Source organism: Grammomys surdaster, unplaced genomic scaffold (assembly GCF_004785775.1).
Source record: "Grammomys surdaster isolate TR1022 unplaced genomic scaffold, NIH_TR_1.0 225, whole genome shotgun sequence".
Taxonomy (NCBI): Eukaryota; Metazoa; Chordata; class Mammalia; order Rodentia; family Muridae; genus Grammomys; species Grammomys surdaster.
Genome location: NW_021604670.1, coordinates 7,154,796 through 7,177,827, shown reverse-complemented (window position 1 = coordinate 7,177,827; position 23,032 = coordinate 7,154,796). Strand labels below are relative to the sequence as shown.

The 23,032-nt window shown below is 38.7% G+C and overlaps 1 protein-coding gene across 1 annotated transcript in view; it reads right to left on the bottom strand.

The window, feature by feature from the left end:
• Mllt3 (MLLT3 super elongation complex subunit) overlaps positions 1-23,032 on the bottom strand; it is a 258,709-nt gene that overhangs the window by 75,807 nt on the left and 159,870 nt on the right. Inside the window, exon 4 of the mRNA XM_028773315.1 lies at positions 21,216-21,359. Coding sequence (XP_028629148.1) covers positions 21,216-21,359 — 144 coding nt within the window. The remainder of the gene's footprint in view (positions 1-21,215; positions 21,360-23,032) is intronic.

Sequence of the window (23,032 nt, the reverse complement as noted above, 5' to 3'; positions counted from 1 at the left end):
CACACACACACACAGAGAGAGAGAGAGAGAGAGAGAGAGAGAGAGAGAGAGAGAGAAAGACTGAGACTTAATGGTGGAACTAAATTCAAGTCCACGTAGCAGACCCTAGTGTCTGTAGACTTAACTATTGTATTTCCGTGGACTCTACAATGAATCCATTGATAAAAACAAAACAAAACAAACAAACAAACACATCAGTCTGCCTTGACTTGAACAGGAATATAAGGATGGGAATAAAAGCTCAAGAGCTCAGTGACTGAAAGAATGGTGAACTCTTCGATAGTGTCACCAACCATCAATAAAGTTCCATTTACTTCCAGGATGGGGGTAGAATGTAGGTATTTGTTGTTTGTGTTGGTAGAGGTAGGTAGATGGCAAATGATTTATTTGGAAATCAGAGACAATTCCTCTGTATATTTTGAGAATGTTGAATATGGATCATTTAGTGCCAAATATTTTAAGGCTAACAGACTTATTAGAAGAGTTGTATTTAGTAGGCTTCTGTGATACTTCTTGCCTCACAACTAAATTAAGTACATAATTAAAATCCTGTAAGTTGGATGAATTAACATTTCATAGTAGCTCAAATCAAATACTAAATAAGAATATCAAAAATGTACGATAGATACAGATAACTAGTGCATCCTACAAGATCCCATATAGGAAGTGATTGAAAAATGGGAATTTGAAAGATCAGCTCAAAAGACAAAATGACAATGGAAAACACAAGGAATTTTCAAGCCACGGAAATAAATGCCTATAAAAATATTTCAAATATTGTCATATACTCTGTGTGTGTGTGCGTGTATGTGTGTGTGTGTAAAGGCTTCATAGATCTAATTCCCCAAATCTTAAATCATAAATGCTTAGAAACCAGAAAGGTTTTTACAACCCACATGAGGGAGTTCTGAGCATTAACTTGACAAGGCAAGTGGAAGATTCCAAATAAGTTATCGTCACAACTCAAAGAAACTAAAAATATTGTTCAGTTTTAAAAAGTCACATTTCAGGGCTTAAGAAATATCTCATTGCAATAAAGTTTCTGCTCAACAACCATAGAGACCTGATTCAGAGCCTACGAATCTAGGTAAAAAGCCAGGTGCATTGAAGCATGCCTATAAGCTCAGCACTGGGAGCCAAAGCCAGGAAGATTCTAGGAACTCACTGATCACCTAGTAGCTGACATGGTTATCTACAGGTTCAGTGAGAAAGTCTATCTTTAAAAGTTAGGTAGAAAGCTATAGAGGAAGACACCTCACACTGGTATCTAGCAGGGTCGGGATGGCACATTTTGACACTCCTGGGCCTGTGAGAAGTAAGAGAGAACTGTAGGAATCAAATGTCTACAGAAGAGAGACAGAGCAAGGATGTAAAATGTCCAGTGTGAATCAAAACCAAGCCTGAAAAGTGGGACTCCCTAAGAGCACATTCTAACTTAGGTCTGCATCTCTCAAGACCGACATGGGACCTACAGAAATCAGCAGCAAGCCCTTACAAAGTTAACAGTGGGAACATTCTGAGTTGAGGCCTTAACATTCCAAAAGATTAGATTGTATTTATCTAAATACAATACGAATATACAGCTTTAAAATACCCTAAAGACAAAATAGTCACTATGGTCTAAGATAAAAGGTTCATAAGAATTTCAGATATATAACTTTATATAATAAAAACTAAGGACTATTTTAAATGCCCAAACAATAAGAAATAAGTAAAAATGAGCACAAAACAGAAATTAAAAATAATTACAGTTGAGAATAGTAACTCATGGCAAACTGTGCACAACTTAATAGGATTAGTGAACTAAAAGACAGATAGGAAAGCCTGTCAGAAAATGCACACCGATATACAAAACTTGAAATTATATAAGCTCTTAAAATATTTGGAGAATGAAATAAAAGCAACAAGACTCTGAACAAAGACCCAGCAAGAGTAAAAACATAAAAAGTTCCAATGATGAAAGATTTCCCAAAACAATAAATACCATGAATCAACAGGAATAATAATATAAAAACAGTGATATATAAAAAAGGGATTCGCCCTTAGACGCATTCCATTACGAATAGTCTGCTAAGGGAACATAGCAATAAATGGCTTTTAATGGTATTCTGTTGCACCTATACATTAGTGCCGCACCCACTCTCACCAGAGTTACATGCAGAGACCCACGACGGGACAATGTGCAGAAAGTGAGAGACTTTGAGCACTCAATCCCAAACGAGATGTTTTCATAAACACTCCGCACCTCTGCCAGTCTCACCCAAGGCGCCAGGATCTACACAGAAGAGGCGATTATAAGGGTTAGAGGGCTAAAGCAGATGGACTGACTCCAAGGAAACACTGACATGCCATGAACTCACAGAGCCTGGCAGCACCCATGAGAACTGTGAAGGTTCCATCCAAAAAGGGTCCCAACACTAAGGGAAAGTGAACACGGTATGGAACCCTTAAAGAAGAGGCTATTTGCAATTGATATCTGCTGGGAAAGGTGAAATAAGTCCCCTCCCCATGAAGGAGTCACAGTTATATCAACTACACCCCAGGGGAGGCGACCTACCTAGTAGTAGTTTGCAATACAAAACAAACTCAATGGTATTTTGTGTGGAGTTTGTTTTGTTTTGCCATATTTTTGTCTTTTTGAGCTCTTGCTCGTTTGTTTTGATTTTCATTTTTGTGAGGTTTCAGATAACTTCTTTTTTTTTAAAGAGAATGAACATAAAGTTGGGAGATTAGGGAAGTGTGGAGGAACTAGGAGGAGTTGCATGAGGTAAAAATAAACTTTTTACAACAACAGAGAAAGACAAAAGAGAGAAAATGCAAATTAGCAATGGGAACTTTACAAAGGATAAATATACCTGAAAACACAACACATATAAATCAGGAAAGAATAATTTTATCTTAACAAATTTAAATGTAAATTTTTAAGGAAGTGTGACTTATCAAAACTGATTCCTACTCACCCTATAGTAACCAGAAATAGAACTTTATAATATCAGTGGAGCAGTTTAACCTTCCTACAAACACAACACCGGGACCAAGGTTTTTAGAATCAAGTTCTTGAAAAAAAAAATAATTTGAATTTTACGTCAAGTTTCCCATAAGTAGTGGAAAGAAAACACTATTTGATATAGTCGACATTACCAAAGCAACAATGTAAGCCAAGAATGTAAAATAAACAGATTAATCTAACTCAATAATGAGTTATTGATGACATATCAAGATGAAAAATTGAATACAATAGCACAATCAACCCAATTGCAGTGAGGACAAACTCCTAAAGAAGCAATCTGTGCTTAATTCAAGAACTCAAGAGCAGTTTACCAGGACAAAGTGCCTGTGAAGGACCACAGTAATAGACTGAAAAAGAACAAAAACATCAAGCTTTCTTAAGTAATGCTGAAAAGTTGTCTAATAAAATCAAAATCCATCCATGAATTTAAAAAAGAGTTTCTTAATTTGATATGAACTGGCATTCTCTAAAGATGCAGCATTCATATTAAAATCCTCCAGCTGCTTGATCTTGGCTGACTGGACCACTGTGACTAAGCAGAGATGGAATGTGGTATACAGCCAGAGCCAAAATCATCCTGGGCTATATTTGACCCTTTAAAAGCCAGATACCCCAATTTTTGTAGCTGACCCAAGACTCATTACTAATAGATACACGTCTCAGAAAGAACCTTTCAGATTAGCAGCTCTCTTGCCTCCACCAATCCTAAAGGTAAGAGTATTAAGCGATCACGCTGAAGCCTGTGATAGAGATTGCCTTGGTTCACCGTTTCTACTATCTTCCTCATGCACCCATCAATGTAATTACCAACGTGCTTACTTATGACTTTCTCTTGTTCTGTGACTATAAAAATTCATGTAACTGCTTGCATGGTGGAACATGTCAAAATAATGTGAAACTATGTTTTAGGACTAAAGATAGTCACATTTGGCTAAGAATGAAAGACTTTATTGCCGTTAAAATGGACTCATTACTTTATTCCAATACTGACAAGAGCAATTACAAAAATCTCACATGAATAACACTTCCAATGTTAAATCATTAGAGCTGGTTCTCTTATAACTAGGAACATAAGTTTGTTACTGGTGTTTCTACTGACACGTGATCAGACAGTATAGAGAACAGCTGAAAGAAAGACAAATTCACATATGCCTATCTATACAGAAATAGCCATCACCTGCAAAGAAAAAAAATTACTGGAATTATTAAGTTTAAAAAGATGATGAGAATATCAGACACAAAGATGAACTACATTTTTGTATGTTAGCAGCAATAAACATACGAAACATGGGAATGGGATTACCCAAACAGACAGTAAGGAGTGCTCTGATGCACTGGGTGGTAATGAGCAGCTGTACTCATAAACACAGAGCAGGTGGGGGGTCCCTGCACAAGATCTACACAAGACCAAGCCCGTGGACCTGTCCACATGACAAGCTGCTCACCAGTCTCTGAGGAGCTATGACGTTGCTGGGGATAGGGATCATTTTCGTCAGTGCTGTAACTACTGCGATACTCTAATACATAACCTCTCACCCATGCTCATGGAAGCAAGCACAATTAAACTCAGAGGGGCAGCAAGAGATAAAGAGAGGGGGAAAGAGATAGAGAGAGATAAAGAGAGAGGGAGAAAGAGAAACAGAGATAGAGTGATAGAGATGTGTGTGTGTGTGTGTGTGTGTGTGTGTGTGTGTGTGTGTGTGCATGTATGAGTGACACAGAAAGACATAACTTTAATTCTAACATTCAGAAGGCAGATCCCTAGGCCAGCCTGGTCTACATAGTGAATTCCAGACCGGCCAAAGCTACACAGTAAGACCCCTGTCTAACAATGACTGGTAGGAAGGAAAGAAAGAAGGAAAGATGGAAGGAAGGGATGGATGAAGGGAGAGGGAAGGGAGGGAGACATGCAACTCCCAGTGACCTCTATGGAAGAAGGGGTCCAAAGCAAGCATAAGGGGTTAAGAAAAGGAAACAGGTAAGACCAGGAGCACAGTACATACATGCATGGATGAATTCATCAGAGGATGAATGTTTATTTTTGTAAAAAAAAGTAACTTCCTCTCCCTTTGCCCCCAGTTAGTACTTAGAAATAAAACTTACAAGCAGAAAGATCTTTCTCTAAATTTAATTAACATTTTAGATGCACTGAAAAAGGCCTAGATAAACGATACATTAGGTTCATGGATGAGGATATTTCATCATCTGTAGATTCAGTAGAATTTCAATATAAACCCTACCAGTTCTCCCAAGAACTTAAATTGATCCTAAAACTTAGGTATAGAAAATGAATTATATAGTAAAAATTGTCAGGCCCCATAATAAGCAGCCTTGTAAACTGTCCCTGGTTCTAACACTGTTGCTAAGTGCTGAAAACACAAACAGACTGACCAATGAGGGGAAACTTTCTCCAAGAGATTTACAATTGCAGGAAAACCAGTGTCTGACAGGAGAGATTATTAGGGAAAGTGTAGACAACTCAGGAAAAAATGCTGGACAGGAGTTCCAACACAGGAAAAAATGTAAATTAAATTCTTAGCTCATACCTTCCAGGAGGTGAATTCTAGATTTTTAAAAAGCATTTCAGTATTAGACAAAAATGCTACTTGGAAAAGAACAGGCAATCTACTATATGTTGAACAAATACATATTTGCATAATATTCTAATGCCAGAAGAAAAAGAGCTCAATTTTATAGTGTTTATTGTATTTCTGACAAGAATTTTAAAAAATGTAGACACCTGGTTGTAATATTGCAGAGGGGACTGGAGAGATGGCTCAATAGTTAAGAGCATTTACTGGTTTTGCAAAAAAAAAAAAAAAAAAACAAACAAACAAAAACCTAAGTTTGACTCCCAGCACCTACAGAAAGCAGCTCACAGAACTCTGTCACTCCAGCTTCAGGAGTCTGCCACCCTCTTCTGTCCTCTGCAGACACTTGCACTCACGTGCATAAACCCACACTCACACATGTTCATATATAGAGAGAGCTATTCCAGGCACCAAATTCTGCAGTGGACAGCCAGCAGAACTGTCCTATGTAAAGAAAAAATAATTAAAAGGAAAATATAGCCTGATACACTTAGTTTGTACAATCTAATAAAAACTCAGCTTCAAGCTGAGTAGATGCTCAATTGGTAAACTGCTTTTGATGCAGGCATGAGGCTCTGAGCATCCCCAGAACACATTTAAAACGTCAAGTGAATGCTTGTAATCCAAGCCCTGGGAGGTAGAGACAGGTGGTTCTCTGGGCCAGACAGTATAGCTGAATCGGCAAGCCTTAGGTTCTCTGTTCAAAAAACAAGATACTGAGTGTTTGAGAATGACATCCAACATTGAACTCAGTCTTCTACACACATGTACACACATATGAGCATGTATGTGCTCACACATAAACACACACACTTATACTTTCAAAGTGCAAAGTATTACCATACACAAGGTCCATTCAATGAAAAGCACAACAAGAAAGAAAATGCAAACCCAAATATTTCATCCTTTAGCACACTGTAAAGTGAATTAACTGAAATTTCTGCTTTGTATAAGTATTTGCATCATTTACAATGCACTAGTAACATCCACAGATCTCCTATAAATACACATTTTTATTTTTTGTAAATTTGATTCATGCCATGTCCACTATTACTTTTTATTTTTTTTATTTGATTGACTGCTGTATTCTGGTGTCTGGAGTAATGACTGACCCCTAATAGGTGCAAGTATTTGTCTTTGAATGACTTCTGTAACTCACTGAGCATTATATGTAGTAGACTCTTGGGGATGTCACATCAGATAAGTCCAAGCACCCATTCACACAGAGCTAGCGCAAGTCATTAAATCAAAATAAACTGTGCAGTCCTTATTTCTGAATGATTCAATTCCCAAAAGCTATTAGGTAGAGACTAACAAAATATACAAGAAGGACAGGAGGAAGAGCAATGGGAGAAAAAGCTTCTGAGTAGTGGATGACGGCTATTTGTTCATTGGGAAAATGGTTGGATATAGGACTATAGCTAGAACATCTTTTTGTAGCAATTAAGTAGGAAGTATATAAACCTGATTAGATAAAGAAATGAAATCACTCTTACAAGTGAATAAAGGCAATTTAAATGTGAAAATAAATGTTTATCCTAGTATATTGTAGCCTACTAAAGAGATATCACAGTCACAACGTAATGAAAATAGGAATAATCTCAAGTTTCAGAAATAGTGGGATATTTGTATTTTCTCAAATGCTTCCCAATAAAATAATAAAATAAAGCAATATGTCAGATAGCATTGAGCCAACTGCAGTCAACATGAGTGCCAAAGGTATAATAAAAAAAATCAATCTGTGTGACGTGCAAAAAAAGAGCATAACACCAACTCATGATGTCCAACCAAAGATGCATACCTGAACCTAGTCATAAGGAAGTTATCACATGAGCTCAGGTTGGGTCATCTACTCAATAACTGGCCTAAAGTTAAAAATAAATTCAAGTTCATGAGTGTAAGAAGAATAGAATCCTAGTGGATGGGAGCTAAGACCTGACAGTGAAATGCTATGTACTGGTTACACACTGGAACCTTTACTGGAACTACTTGAGAAAAAAAAAATGAATGGGACCGGAGGGTAGTGCAATGGTTTAATTCCTGACTTTGACTGTTGTATTGTGATGTCATTTGTGGGTAGATTAGTGCATCTACCCACAACTTTATTCAGTAGATGGTGATTAATTCAGAGAGACTCACAAGTGGTCAAGCTGTAGGCATAAGTCCCTATGGGATGCTCAGCCACCAATCACATCCCACCTCCACGCCAGAGCCTAGAGGCCAAGGCAGAGAAGGATGATAAGACTGAAAGAGCTAGGACTGGGAGACAGAATGAAGCAGTGTCTTTTCGATACGATAGGACCACTGCAGTCACAAACTTATAGCAACTTGTTACTTGCACAAGAATTACCCAAGGTCAAGCTAGCCAACATTTCCATTGTGGAGGGAGAAAGCGGCTATGGGTTCCCATGATCTATTGATATTTGAGGGCTTCTAGAGGAGGCAGACTTTGTTTTCTTTAAGGGTATGGCCACTGGATGCCTCTACACCCATGAATGGTATATGGGCAGTACAATAGAGTTATTTTAACTGACAGAGTTGCTATAGGGTGGCATGAAGATGAGTTAGAGGAGAATATGATGATCAAATATATTGTATACATATATGAAAGTTCTTAAAGAATAAAAACTTAGTATTAAGGATTTTGGAAGAAAAAGTTGCCATTTTCTCTACCTAAACTGTATTTTCAGAACCAACAGAAATATAGGGACCTGGAACATACACTGAGACATGAGGCTAACAGAAGTAAACAGAACAAAGGCTTCTGCTGATAGGTGAGCCACCCCGATCTGGCAGTTTCTCTGCAGGGACTCACATAAGACTGTTGTGTTGGCCAGTAGCCCTGGGGGATTGCTTTAACTTGTTTATGCATTTCTAAAAGAAAGTGAGCATTACACTGTGCTGGGGCCAAGCAGTGAAGGTCAGTGAAGGAAAGTCCTGACTAGCATTCTTTGGGTGACTGATCATCTCAGACTTGATACCTTACTGTACTCATCTGTAAGATGGGTGGCTTGGCCCATTTGTGTGAGAGTGTCTATTCTGCTGTGAGTCTGCATAACTTACTCCCTCAGAGCTATGAAAATGAGCACTGACTCACGATAAAGCTGACGATGGGTGGCCATGGCGTTAGCCTCTCCTTTTACGTCAGCTCGACCAAGTCTCACAATGACTACATCCCAGCAGATTTTGCAAAGCCTTGTTTGTGCCAGCCTTGGCAAGCAGAGTGACAGAAACTAGACTAAGCAGCAAACACTAGAGGATCTGTTTTGAGTCTGTCCCTTTCTACATTCGCTGACTCAGCAGAAATGAGGCTAGGTGTGCAGGAAACCAACGGAAAGCAACTGTGCATGTCAACAATTCCTGCGGGTTTTATTACCTGTCATGGCTGTGTAGTGAAGCGGAGCCCTCCACCCACAATGTCTGAGACTTTACTTCCTGTGCTGGTTTTAGGACAGAGGTACCTTTGACCTGAATGTATTTTCACTTAAGGAAATATAAATCAGAACAAAGATAGAATTATTGCTCGTCTTTAATTAAATAAAAGGGAACTGAAGGTAAACTCAGAGTATGTGTATAAATCACAAGGATCTCCTGCAAAGAATGCAAAGGAAGCAACAGAAGAGTTTAGCTACAGTGTTCCCAGGAAAGACTGTGGAATGGGGATAAGAACTCGGGAGACCTGGCCCGGGCTGAGGAGTAAAGATCAGAAACCAAATTTTCCTTATCAAGAGCTAACTAAGAAATCTGGGGAGATAAAGCCCAGAAAGAGCATAAGGAAAACAATTCAGCAAGAGCAGGCCCAGGTCCCAGCCCCCAGTGCCCAGCCCCAGCCCCAGCACCTCTGAGCAGCTGCATCTTAGGCTGGAAACACATCAATAGTGACCTATTCAATGGTATTCGCCTTGCCTATGAATTCAGTTTAAAATATCAAAAGAGAAAATTCCATTGTGCTTAATCTTACTATACACACACACACACACACACACACACACACACACACATCAGGGTGTGGTGGGATATGGCTTTAATCTCTATAATCAGGGAGTAGAGACAAGCAGATCTCTATGAATTTGAGGACAGCCTGGACTACATAGCAAGTTTCAGGACAGTTAGGACTACATAGAGAGACCCTGCCTCAACCAACAAACAAACTAAAATAAGAAATCACAATTTTGTATGTGTGACACTCCCTATAGCAAATGATACTTTACTTAATGTCTTCTGGTTTTGGAGCCATAATCTTTCAAAGAGTAAGCCTGGTTTCACACCTTCTGCCATTTGAAACCCCTAGCTGCCACAATAGTCCTACCAAAAGATTCCTGCACTTAAACCAGACCTTTATGAGTAGCTATGAATGTAGGAAAGTGGTTACTCTAAGCTAAACATCACGAAACAGAGTGGTAGAATAAGGCCAGACAAAGACTCTGAGAGCATGACTATTCAAAAGTAGGGGTGGTGGTGGTGTGGTGGTGGTGATGGTGTGGTGGCAGCAGTGGCAGCAATGGCGGTGGCTATTGTGGTGGTGTGTAGACAAGATCAAGTGTCAGTCAACATCAGGTGTTTTTCTCAATCACTCTCTGCCTTAGTTTTTGAACTGAACCTGAAACTCACTATTTAGCCAGAATGATGATAGCCAGCAATGTTCAAGGATCTTCCTGTTTCTATCTCCCCAGAGCCGGGTTATAAGCACATGCTGCTTCTCTGCCCAGTATTTCATATGAGTACGTGGAAGGGACTTTGCCATCTCCCTAGCCCTGAAGAAAACCTTACTTAATACTTTTACAGGTGATTTTCATCTAAATTTTCTCAAACAGAATAGTTTTCTTTAATAACAAACACATGTTTTCCTTTGAATTTTAATTGTCCTATTTATGATTGCCCAAACTGCCTCTGCACGAGGTGGGACGAGGACCACTTAAGATTCCACTGTGATCATCCAGCTGTGTCATGGTTCTTGGGCTGGGTTTGTCGAATGGAGATAGTGGGAATAGTTGTGTTTCATTTGCCAAAGATATCACAGACAGCACAGGGAGGTAGACATTCTTCTGTTTTCATTATTAACATCCCTGAGTTACCAAGAGCTGAAGTTCCTGAGGCCAGTTACATTTTTACTAGACCTTCATTTAACTCACGCTCTAGCAGACCATTTGGATCTATGGACTGGACTTCTTTACATTATGCAGTCTTTCCACTAAGAAACATTCAATACTTCATAATTTCATAATGCCAAAGGCCTTGAAATAGCCTATAATGAGAGGAAAGGCAGAAATGATACTGACAGAGACAAAAATGTTTTTTTAAATACACACTACTACAACCTATATTAAAATATAAATCTTTCCAAACAGCAAGTCTTAGCTTATTAATCCATCATCAAACATCCATAGGTACACATAAAATGTCTACGACTGGTTTAAGATGCAGAAGCCAGGAGTTCAGATAAGAGTATTGCTGCAAGCCAGAGACTTCAAACTCTGGTCACATACAAGAACTTTATTATGATTCAAAATTAGTGATCATAATTCTTACTGTCAGAACTATTAAGATAAAGTCTCAAGTTCATGCAAAACCAGTTCCCTTATGCTTAAATATTACTATCATCACACTCTTAAGTCAATAATTCTAATTTTAGGAAGTAGTGAGCCAAGGGGGAAAGTAAATACAAAGGTACTGGATATTTTTCTAATCAGCTCTGAAACAAGGTTAAACCAACCTCTAAAAGTGTTAGGTTGTGAGCGTGTAGTGTGTGTGTGTGTGTGTGTGTGTGTGTGTGTTGGCCCCCACACACAGAGATATGTGTTTTAAGCATAGAGCCACATAGTTTAAACATCTTGTGAGATCTTCCCACCCAATACACACACACAAACACACATGCACCAGTGCAGAAGTTGACCAGGGCTACATTCATAAGCAGTCATAAGCAAGCAGGGCAGTTTATTTTCTTCTCTTTTTACAGCTCCAGAAAAGCCACATTCTCTTAAATTAGTACATATTTATTTTAAAACTGAGGGAAAGTTAAATTCATTCTTTTCTAATTTTTATTTTATTATTACTATTTTAAGGCAGGGTCTTACTGTGTACTTTGTCTTAGTTCAATCTTGAAATTCTCCTACCTCAGTCTCCCAAGAGCTAGAATTACAGACATATGCCCTCATATACTCCCAGAAGCTAAAGTATGTTCTTTCCAGTAGAACAAAACCATTATGTTAAATATTTTCAGTGAGAAACTTTTTATTTCCTCCTTTCTTAGCTAACAAGAACCCCCCAAAATCGAAGGAAGTCATTTTAAATAATAAAAACGTTATTTGCTGGCTGTTTAACTATATAACACATTGTATTTGATAATCTTGAGTGGAAAGTGGGGGATATTATGCTTATTTTTTGATTTATACCAACCTAAAGCCCAAAGAAAACTAGCAGCAGATTCAAGAACTAAATTTGTGCCTTCAGTTATCAGTTCAAGCATTCTATCACCCCATGGCTGTGTCCTTCATGGTAATAAAGATTATTATATTACACGAAGTATGATCTATCCTCATTTACCTGAAATAAAACAGAAATGTCTATTTCAAGAATGTTAGAAGTTTATTCATTTAAACTGTGACCTTCAGATCCTGATCACTGCCAGGTTTCCTTGTAACTCATGGGATGGTATAATCAGAAAGCAAGGCCTCTCTCGTATGTTACCCCCGACTCTCAAATTGTTTTCACCTAATGTTACACAATATTAACAACAACAAAAAGTCTGCTGAGAACAATCTGAACATTTAGCTATTTTCCCTTATCCCTGCAGGAGTGAGGGAAGAGACTCAGTCACGTGAGAAACTCCTGATGCATGCAGCTCTAGGTGGTACATACTGAGTCAACCCAGGAGGAGGAAACTGAGGCAATCATTTCAGGTTTAGTATTTCTGTATTTTAAATTTTTCTGGTTTTTAATTTTAAGAAAATCCTCTGAAGTTCACATTAGCTAGTTGTTTTTTCTCTTTCCTACTTTTTTAGCTTTTTGTATTCTGGAGGTGGCGAGGGGTGGGCGGGATGAGTGGCCAGTTCCTCGACATACATCATAACCCTTTGCAGACCTTTCAAGCCCAAATTGAGGCTACAACATTAGGAGTGCTCTACATCCAGTCAGCTGACCTTCTGCTCCTGGGTAGTCTGACGGAAGAACTGAGGAACACCATTGCAAACTATGGACTGCATCCTCAAAGTGCTTATCACACACCATGGGAACTTCCTGCCTCCATTTAAATTCCCTCCACATTTTAAAGGAAGGCACAAAGACAAGGGGATGGTTCTCCAGGACATTTGTCCTCTGATGTGTGCATGTGTGTGTGTGGGTGTGTGTGTCTGTGTGTCTGTGTGTGTGTATTTCCAAAAACTTGGAACTAAGCTTCAATTTGTGTCATTCAGAAAACACTAAACCAGAAAATCACTAACTACGCTGAATGACATAAGTAACTCTCCTTTAATGACCATGCTTTGAAGGACTCGGGAGATCTGTGTTACAGCAGAAATTATGGCTCACAACACTGACATCCATATATATACCACTTTCATGATTTAATTCAGAGTTGGGAAAGAGGCAACCAAACATATAGACGGGGGATGAAAACTTTCTTTCATATAGATGAGAAAAATAACTTTTTCAAAAACCACCAAATGAAGGAGGCCACCTGTTTAATCTTACATATACATAAATAAATCACTCTTTAATCAGTGCTAGTGAACAACTGCTACATTCTTTTATCCTTTGAGGTAGACAGTTACAGGATGCTATATATTAGAAAATTACAAACACAGTCACACTTGTTCCAAAACAAATATCCAAAGTCCCATGTGGCTGTCCAGTGACAGCCACTAAAATAACCTTCTCTGTGTTACTTTCTTTGAATCATTTTTTGTAAGCAGCAGCCAGCCATTCATCTCTGGGCATGGCGGAGATGACTTTGCCACAAAAGCCACTTATATTTTTAGAAGCCAAAGTCTTGACAAATCAATTCCTAAGAACATAATTTGTTACAAATTGAGGAAAGCCTGAAAAACACAGACCTTGGTTAAAAAGGCTTCCGTATCTTCTTGTAGTTCTTCCAAATTTAAGTATGTGGGAAGAATACCCATAAATTTAAGTCAAAACTGAAACACTTAGAATATTCCAATTTAAAATACATTAAAATGTGGCCTCTGAGAGGAAATGAAAATGGCTTTTTAAGCATATGAAAAGTTGTTCATCGTCACTCACAGAAGCAATGTGAATTAAAAATGTGATACTATTTCCACCCACCATGGGGGGGAGGGTAGTAATAAATCACAATGCAGAAATGAGTAGTCACACAGGTTGCTGCTGCAAGCATGGAGAAGCCGAGCCTCTTTAACAAGAGATCCATCCGTACATGGCCATCAAAACTTAAGTTCTCCTTTGTGCTTTGAATCTACAACAGTATTCCTAGGAATTTTTCCTACTAGAATAGAAACTTAGCTTCCACTGTCACAAGAACTGGGGCATCTGATTTAGTAGTATTGGTGACCACAAGCAGGCTGGCTTATTGTGTATCATTTTATATGGGGTGTTTACTTATTAAAAAAAAATTATAACCAGGATGGGAGGACAGATGTAATCTTTATAACTGAGAAGTCAAAGAGTTCCTAACACCCTACAAAAAGAATACTGCATGGCCTTACCTAGGTTAATGCCAGACCTGACATTACATCACCATGTTTAGAAGGCGTGGCAGGAGGGAAAGTTCTGTATCATAGATCTCTCTGGCCCTTGAACAAGCAAAATCTTTGTTGGAAGTCCACTTCATGATAACAGCATTTCAGAAAAGTTCTAACTTATATTTTTTCATAAACCCAGATCATATAGAAATGTAACTGTCACAACTGAGAACCAGGACTGCATTATGCTCCAGACTTAATACAGACTGAAAGCATGCTCCCCATGTCTTCTCAGACAATTCTTGCCAAATGGGTGCCTAAGATGTTCTATTGAAACAGGTGGTGTCTGAACAGAATTGGACTTCTGCCTATAGAAACCCTGGCTTTAACAACTGCTGTGGTTAGTTTTAATGCTTCAGCCCTCAAAGTTAACTGCTTGCCAGTGATTCAGAAATAGCCCAAACAACGTGTTTAGAGTTTGGCCTGTTTAGTTGACAGAGAGAAGGAGAGTGGAAGGGAAGGAGGATAGCACCCAACCACTGGCCTCTAAAGAATGACATAACACTTGGTTTCCAGGCCAAAGAACAGAGCAACTAGGAAATAAGCTTAGTTGTAAGATGCCTGACCATTTTTAGGGTATTTGTCATGCCAACACAAGGATGCAACCACCTTGGTTGGATAGCATACATGTGATCTCCTCTAAGTGAAAACAGCTTTCAGAAGGCTTTACTCTGAGAAAAACTGAGAATTCAGAACAATGGTAAGAGTCACTAATTTTTCTAAAGAAGATTCAAATCTTTTAAAACTGATATTCTAAATAAATCTGAAATTAAATTTCAGGCAAACAAAATACAGACAGACAGAGTATAAATTCCTTGAGGAAAAGAATAGCACAGATCAACTATTACACAGAACCAACATAGACCCATCACTGCTCTACAGCAATGCTCACCACACCCTGACGTCAGTACCAAGGAGCTTACAAAAATAACAAACCTTTCCTATAACATGCTTAAGTGTTTAGCATAAACACTTTTAGCATAAAAGTGACCAGCAGCTGTTTATCCTCCAAGGATATACTCAAGAGGAAAAGAACCACAACTCTGGGGTCTCTAGTGCTGCTCAGTATGGTTCCACAACCCCTACACATCCATTGCACAACAGAAAAACTGAGATTCCACACACAGGCTAGATGATAACAGAAATAAGGCTTTCATCTGAATTCAGATTTGCCTAAATACAACCTTGTACCACCAGCTCTTCAGAAAGGACAGCTTCAGTTGTGTGACACATAAGTCATACATGCCTGTGCTATGAAAACCCAGAAGGAAAGCTAATCTGCTTTCCACTCCAGTGTGTGACACGGACAGACCATAAACCTTAACAGGTCCCTTTCCAATACTAAAAGGAAGAAAAGTGAACCAAAAGTCAGCTCTCACCACACAGATCCTTTAATCCCAGCATTCTGAGCAACACAATTCTAGGATCTGTTCAAAAGTGATCATCAGTTCCTTTCTACATGAAGTAACCAGAAATACTTCACTGGAACAGGGAGGTACTGCTCCATGGCAGACAGTGGGTCTCCCAGTCTTTTTGCATAAAATCAAAGATTTATTGAGCACCACCCCTTTCCTTGCCAATCAAAAAGACCTCAAAATAAAGGAATTTCCTCCATTAGTATATTCATAAATAAAATGAAGTGATAGTAAATATACACTGTAACTCAAGGCTTGGCAGGAACCAGGTCTAAACCAAATCCACTGTCCCCAGCAAGTTCTACTTGCTCATTTAATACATCTGGAAGACACTATCTTCCAGATCCCAGTTTTAAAAGACCCAGAAGGTGATTCCTAAATCCAAATGCATTTTTACTCTTTTAAGGCAAAGATACTTTTAATATTGAGGGGTGAAATTCAGTGGAGTATCACAAGGTATTTTTCTTTCCAGAGAAATATCCATGAAGATTTCTTTGAGAAAGTTTAAAAAACAGTTATGATATTGAAAAATAAATCTACTCATGAGAGGGAAATTCAACACAGAGCTTGTAGGTCTGAAGATTATTTAGAAAATAATCTGCAAGTTTTCAAGATCCTTCTGGCAAAAAGTTCTTTGGAATCATCTTCTGAGAGCTGAAAAGCATTTTCCAAGAGGCTTCCAGCCCTAACAGCAACCTTTCTGATCCCCAGAAAAGCCAAGTTCAACTTTTCAGAGCACTGTGTACTTTTGGCATTAAAGAAAAAAAAGGGAAAGAGAAACAGAGCCAAACAAAGATTGTTCCCCACCTTCTTAAACTATGGGTGGCAAGCCACACAGGGTCAGGTAACTGAAAGTCCAGGCCACACACATTTGGCATCTGTAAAAAAGTTTTTAGAACTTGGGAGGTGGGACAGTTGGGATTGTTGAGCTAGTACACAGGTCTGTTCAGATGCCCAGTAACTATATAAAAACCCAAGCTAGTAACCCCAGTACTAGAGAATCAAGGCAGGAGGATCCCTGGTGCTTGCTGCTAGCTAGTCTAACAAAATCAGTGAGCCCAGGTTTATTAAAGGACCCTGTCTCAAAAGAAAGGTAGAGAGGTTGGAGAGATAGCTCAGTGGCTAACACCATTTGGTCTTACAGAGGACCTAGGTTCGATTCCTAGCAACCATATGGCAGCTCACAAACATCCATTAACTCCCATCCTAGGAGACCCAGTTTCCTCTTCTGACCTCTATGGATGCCAAGCACATATGTGAAACAAAGGTGTACATGTGGGCAAATCACTCACACAACATAAAATAAGCTGGTTGTGATGGTGCACGCCAGTAGGATTTGCTGAAGGAGGCAGAGGCAGGAGGATCACAAGTTTGAGTCGAGGCCAGCCTGGGGAACATAAAATAAGCAATCTTAAGTTTTAAAAAGTAAGGTAGAGAATTGAAGAAGGTGCCTGGAAACTAAACTCTAGCCTTCACATACATGCAGTTTCTTCACCCACATACAGTTTCTGATGTGCAATGAACAAAAATTACCGCAAAATGAAATACATAGTGAATCTGAGGTAATTTTGCAGTATTAGCCTGTGCAGTATGGCAAAGCTTCCCTGCAGTCATGAACACAAATGTGTATTCTGCATTACATGTACCTTTACTGTATACAATCCCACTGATCAAAGCCAGAAACCACCTAGATCCAGACTGAAATGTTACAAATTGCAATGGTCTCATTGGACAGACACCCTTTCCTGTTGCTGCTGAAACATAATGATTTAGTTAATAAAAAACAAAACAGTGTCCTCTGATCATATCAAATTAAGACATCTGATATATTTGTGTTGTATTGTGTTGTAGTGAAATGTTGCCCGTTGAGTTACTGACTTTTTATTTTTAAAAATATAATGGATTTGGGTATGAGATTAGGGCAGAATTGAAATAATTTCTGAAATAACCTAAACATATTTCTACAATGTTATAATATTTATATAAAGCAGCATTCTCAATATTCATTACTATAAAAATCAAAACACTGGTGAACTCTGAAAAATGTTGCAGACACTCTAAGTCCTTTAGTGCAAACCATTTGGCCAAGATTCAATTCTTCATGGGAAAGCCTCGTCTCAACCTTGTCTAAACACCTTGTCTAAACATCTCAAGTTTACTTGGTCCTTAATAGGTGTTAGAATTATATGCATTCTGAATCGGTCTTAAAATATCCTTCTTTGTAATTTGTAAATTTTCAGTGAACTTCTCATTTGTTCATCTATTTTATAAATCTGCATTCCAAGTATCATAAAAATACCTCAGGTGAAAGGGGACCCTGAGTAGATGAGGCTCAACAAAGCCATGAACAACTGGCCATTCATGCCGCAAGCTCTACATAACAATTACGTAGTACACAAGAGGAAGGCCTCAGTTCTAGTCCTTTAAGGGGAGAACCCACACGCATCTGCCACATATATTAATCTAGTATTTAAGAATAAAGAACACAGAACCTCCACGTCTGCCAAAACAGACCCATTTTAAAAGTTATCTGAAGAGATAGATTTCAATAAAAGCAAAATGGCTCAAGTCTGTAGCTTTTAGACCACACTAAGACAACAGTAAATATTGCAATGCCAGTTAAAGGCTAATCCAAGCCAAAGCTGTTTAGCAGTCTATAAATGATTTGAACATTTTCATAGGAGGCAATTTAATCTTTACCGATAAGGCAGAATCTATGGATTACCATAATTGCAAGTGAATTTTAAAGTTTTTACTTTGTGACAAAATTCACTGGAATCAGTTCTTTAAATAAATTATTAAATATGCCAAATGATCTGTGCGAGGAACATTCCACATTGCCCACATTGTGAACTAGTCGAGACACATTTGAAGCCTAACCAGAAAGTAGCCATGGGTTTCAAAGGTTACTTGGAGAAACACAAAGAAGGAAGCTAGAGGTCAAAGGTCACTGGAGGTTACTGAGAAATAAACACCAGTAGAACAAACCACCAAAACCAACAGGAGACTTTCCCAGGATGTGGTACTGTCTCTCTGACCTCTAACCTTTCCACACTCTGGGATTACATGCCCGTTTTAAAACATTTTTTTGTAATATTTACCTTTCCCTATAACCTTTATCATTAGCCTGATGTCTTCAAGTCCCATAATCCACAAACTTCAGTTACCTATCCAACAGAATATCCAGGAGGCCTAATGCGGTACCCTCAAAAAGAAAACTAGTGACCTAGTGACAGTGTTGGATTTAAGACAGACCAGGTTACTGTTAAGGGCATAACCATAGGTAAATAGGTAACTTCTGTCTACTCTCTATAACTATTAAAACAATTAAAAGGGTTATTCTAAAAACAACTTCCTTAATAAATATATATCAGTTCCCCATTTTTACATTTGTCCTTACCCTAAATGCCAAGAAGCAATGAAGTTCCACATTTTAAGATGTATAAAGCTTGTTCCGTCAGGAACATACATTTCGTTATTACTGAAGGTGGCTCTCCAGTTCTTATTTATTTAACACGTCATCTGCAAACATACTAGTACAGTGAAGAACTAAACATGGAAAAAATACTTCAGAGCTTCAAACGCATGTTTAGCAGTTCAGAGGAAAGGACAAAAGAAAAACAAAAAACCTGGTGAAACCTGGCTCAAAAGGAATGTCTCCACATAATCCGAATTGGTCATACAATTACATAGATGGGCACCTTCTCTTTGCAGGGTCCAGTGCTTTCCTACAATTACCAAAATAATTGTCTGTGATCTCTAAAGGGAAGAAATGTGATACTAAAATAATCTACTGTGTCCCACACAGCCCTTTGGCAGAGTTTTCCAGTGATGTGAATCATACTCAGAAGCAATGAGTTTGTAAATGCTTTTATAAGAAATGTTTTATAAAAAGTGTTCACGGATACAAAACTCAAAAACCTTCCAGATAAATGTAGAGGATCCGGGGTAAAGAAGCAAGATCAGGTCTACATCTGAATTGAGTCTCATGTGAATGAGTTGAGTAAGAAAGCTCATCTGAAGAAGGGTTGATGGTCTGGGTGATAACTAATTTTAAAGGAGATTTTGGTCCATTCATAATCTTTATCTGTGCCACTAAACTGGCTGAAACAAACATCTTCAAAGGCTTGTGTCAGCAAGAAATATAAATTTTTTTTTCCAACTTAGCAACTATAAGGGCAAAATATACCACCTACTTTCAACTAAAAGGAGAATTTCTTGTGCTTACAATTCAAAAACAAAAATATGTATTCAAATGACTCAAACATATTAGGTAAACAAATTATGCTTCCATTCATTGAGATCAAGAAAACCTGGACAGAACTCCATGTTATATAATTCTTCACCTAACCTTCAACCTTTCCTAAAACTTTCCATAGCCCAATCTAGCCAAGTGTAGATCCTAGTCTTCAGTGCATGCAGTCTGTTGCTTGTTTCAGGTTTGTTACATAGATAATTCTCCCAAATTGAAACATGTCCTCTCAGTGGGAGGAAGGAGATGCATGAGACTCAGGATACTCATAAAAACAAGATTCACAAGCACCTCTGTAAGGTCCTACCACCAATTAACAAGCAATTGCTCAGGGGAAGGACACTCTTTTGTTGTTGTTGTTGGATATTTTCTTTATTTACACTTCAAATGTTATCCCCTTTCCAGGTCTCCCCTCCAGAACCTCCTATCCCATCCACTACCACCCCCCACTTCTATGAGAGTACTCCTCCACGCACCCTCCCACTCCTGCCTTCCCATCTTGGCATTTCCCTACACTGGGGCATCAAACCCTCTCAGGCCCAAGGGCCACTCCTCCCACTGATGTCCAATAAAGCCATCCTCTGTAACATATGTGGCCAGAGCCATGGGTCCTTCCATGTGTACTCTTTGGCTCGTAGTGCAGTCCCCGGGAGCTTGGGGGGGGGGGTCTAGCCAGTTGACACTGTTGCTTCCCCCATGGGGCTTTCCCCCATCCCCTCAGCTCCAGGAAAGAGACTCTTAAAGAGTGGCTCTCAAGTTGACCAGGGAGCTCCATGGATGCCAAGTTCATGAGTTGTTACTCATGCTGAGCTGGCAATTTTGATGATGATGCTGACTTTAAGTTAAATACATTCATGAAAAGTAACAGCATCAACTCATTAGTTCTCTGAGTTAAACTTGGGCAGGAGCATTTCTTAGGCCTGTTTTCAGCACCTGCTCAAGGAGGAAGCTGTTTGGTCATTCACACCGAGGAGAAGTAGTACAGGCAGCATTGTCAAAATAAACTTGACCCACTTAGACAGTAAGGCTGTTCCAACTAGATATGCCATTTCAGATTTGCACCTACCTAAGAGTTTGCCCTCCTCTAGATTCAAAATCCTGAGTGCACAGTTAAATCATTAAAGTACTTTACTCTTCAGGCTCTTCCAGAATATCAGTTCACATACTAGCAACCAATATTTTTTAGTAGGAAAGGTTTGTTTATCTGTTTTACAACAGAGTGCCACTTACCCCTCCTGCCTTCAGCAACTTTCTTCTAAAGTCCTCTGTGGGGTTATTGAAAGTTAGCTTCTCACAGCGGAGGTGATTAACTGGTGGGTGGCCTTCAAGATGCAGGAATAAGTCATAATCAAAGCGGACTTTCTTAGGTTCTTCCTGGAGGTTAAGGAAATTAAGAGGTAAAAATAGGAAATTTAAAAACAGATTTAGTCATCATAAGAAACAGAAAAGACCTAGATACTTAACAATTGTGTCAAAGTAATTCTGACAAAGATAATACAGTCTACATTAGGTGAGATTTTCATTTGTATTAGGAGAACACCGAAAAGGATAAACTTACCATCTCCCTTGGTTTCTCAAGTGGACCGAACCATGAACATAGCTATCCAGTGGAAACTTAAACTATTCCTTCTACTTCACACTTTGCCCTCAGTATCCAACATCAAGACTTCCCTCCTATTGCCATGCTTACTACTGTCCAAACTATCACAAATCCTACCTCTACTAGGCCTTCCTATGATGCACTTTTTTCTCAATTTTTCCATCATTTGGCTTTCAAAATTATCTTTATAAATCAAATGTCTACTCATTTTTATTCCTTGGTTAAAATTTCAACAGCTTCCCATGTACATCACCTTAAAACTCTGATGAGATATATGTGTTACATGAGGACACCCCTAGTCTGGCTCTGGGAGTCTTGTCTCCATATACCACCTTGGCCCAACTGACGGCCAGCTCTTCTCAACTGCTGTATGCTGATGCTCTGCTTTCTGACAGACTCAGTGTGCATTGGCTGTCAATATTACAGCTCACGAAGCTCATCTCATCCTCCATTCTTTGGCCTCTATCATTCATCACAGTGAATTTTTCTTCCTGTTCTAACTAGGAGTCTATCAACTCCCTATTCTCTAGTCACTACAACCCCTGCCTTGTCCAAGAGCATCACTACTTCTTACATAGTCCTCTGGTTCCAAACTTGCCTCAGTCTGTATTTTATAATGACAATCTCATTTCTTGAAACAAATAGCACAGCCTTTTACCACCTTTCCTGTATTTTATTTGCATCCTTACAATAGTCTCTCCTTCTTCTACACTTCTGAAGGTCTTGAAGTTCCCCAATGTTTTGTGTTCTTATTGATTTTGGCTTTCTCATGGAATTCCCCCATACCTAAAACTGCCAGCATATTTCCCTACATGGCTAAGTATGTTAAAATATGTAAGTATCATTGAGGATCCAGCAAAAGTGCTGGGTCCTCTGTAGAGAGGTCCTGGTCCTCCCAATGCAACCTGAACCAGATATTTCTCCCAGACCTCTCCACTCATGTAATCATCACACTGAGTTATGATCAAGTGTGTCCTAGCTCACCTCTAAATTGTTAACTATTCAGAACAATCTTATAATTAAGAAGGAAGGCACTGGTATATCTTATAAATGAAAGTATAAATATCTTATAAATGATAAAGCTATTTAATCAGTTTGGTAACATGTAGTAATACTAAATGCTCATGACATTTGACTCTATTACTAAGAATCCCTTGAATTGAAATATTCAAATATGAGTGCAAATATTCATGGTGCCATTGATTATAAAAGAAAAACTTAAGAATGTGCTACATCTTTCCATAGCCTATATTTCAAGTATCCTGTATATTTATTAATTTATTTTATTTCATGTGTATGTACAGGTATGTGAGGGTACATATGTGCAACACGTGTGTGCAGGTGCCCACGAAGGCCAGAAGAGAACATCAGATCCCCTCAAACTAAAGTTACAGGGAATCTTGAGCCATGTAGGGACTGGAAGGAAACGGAGATCCACTACAAAAGC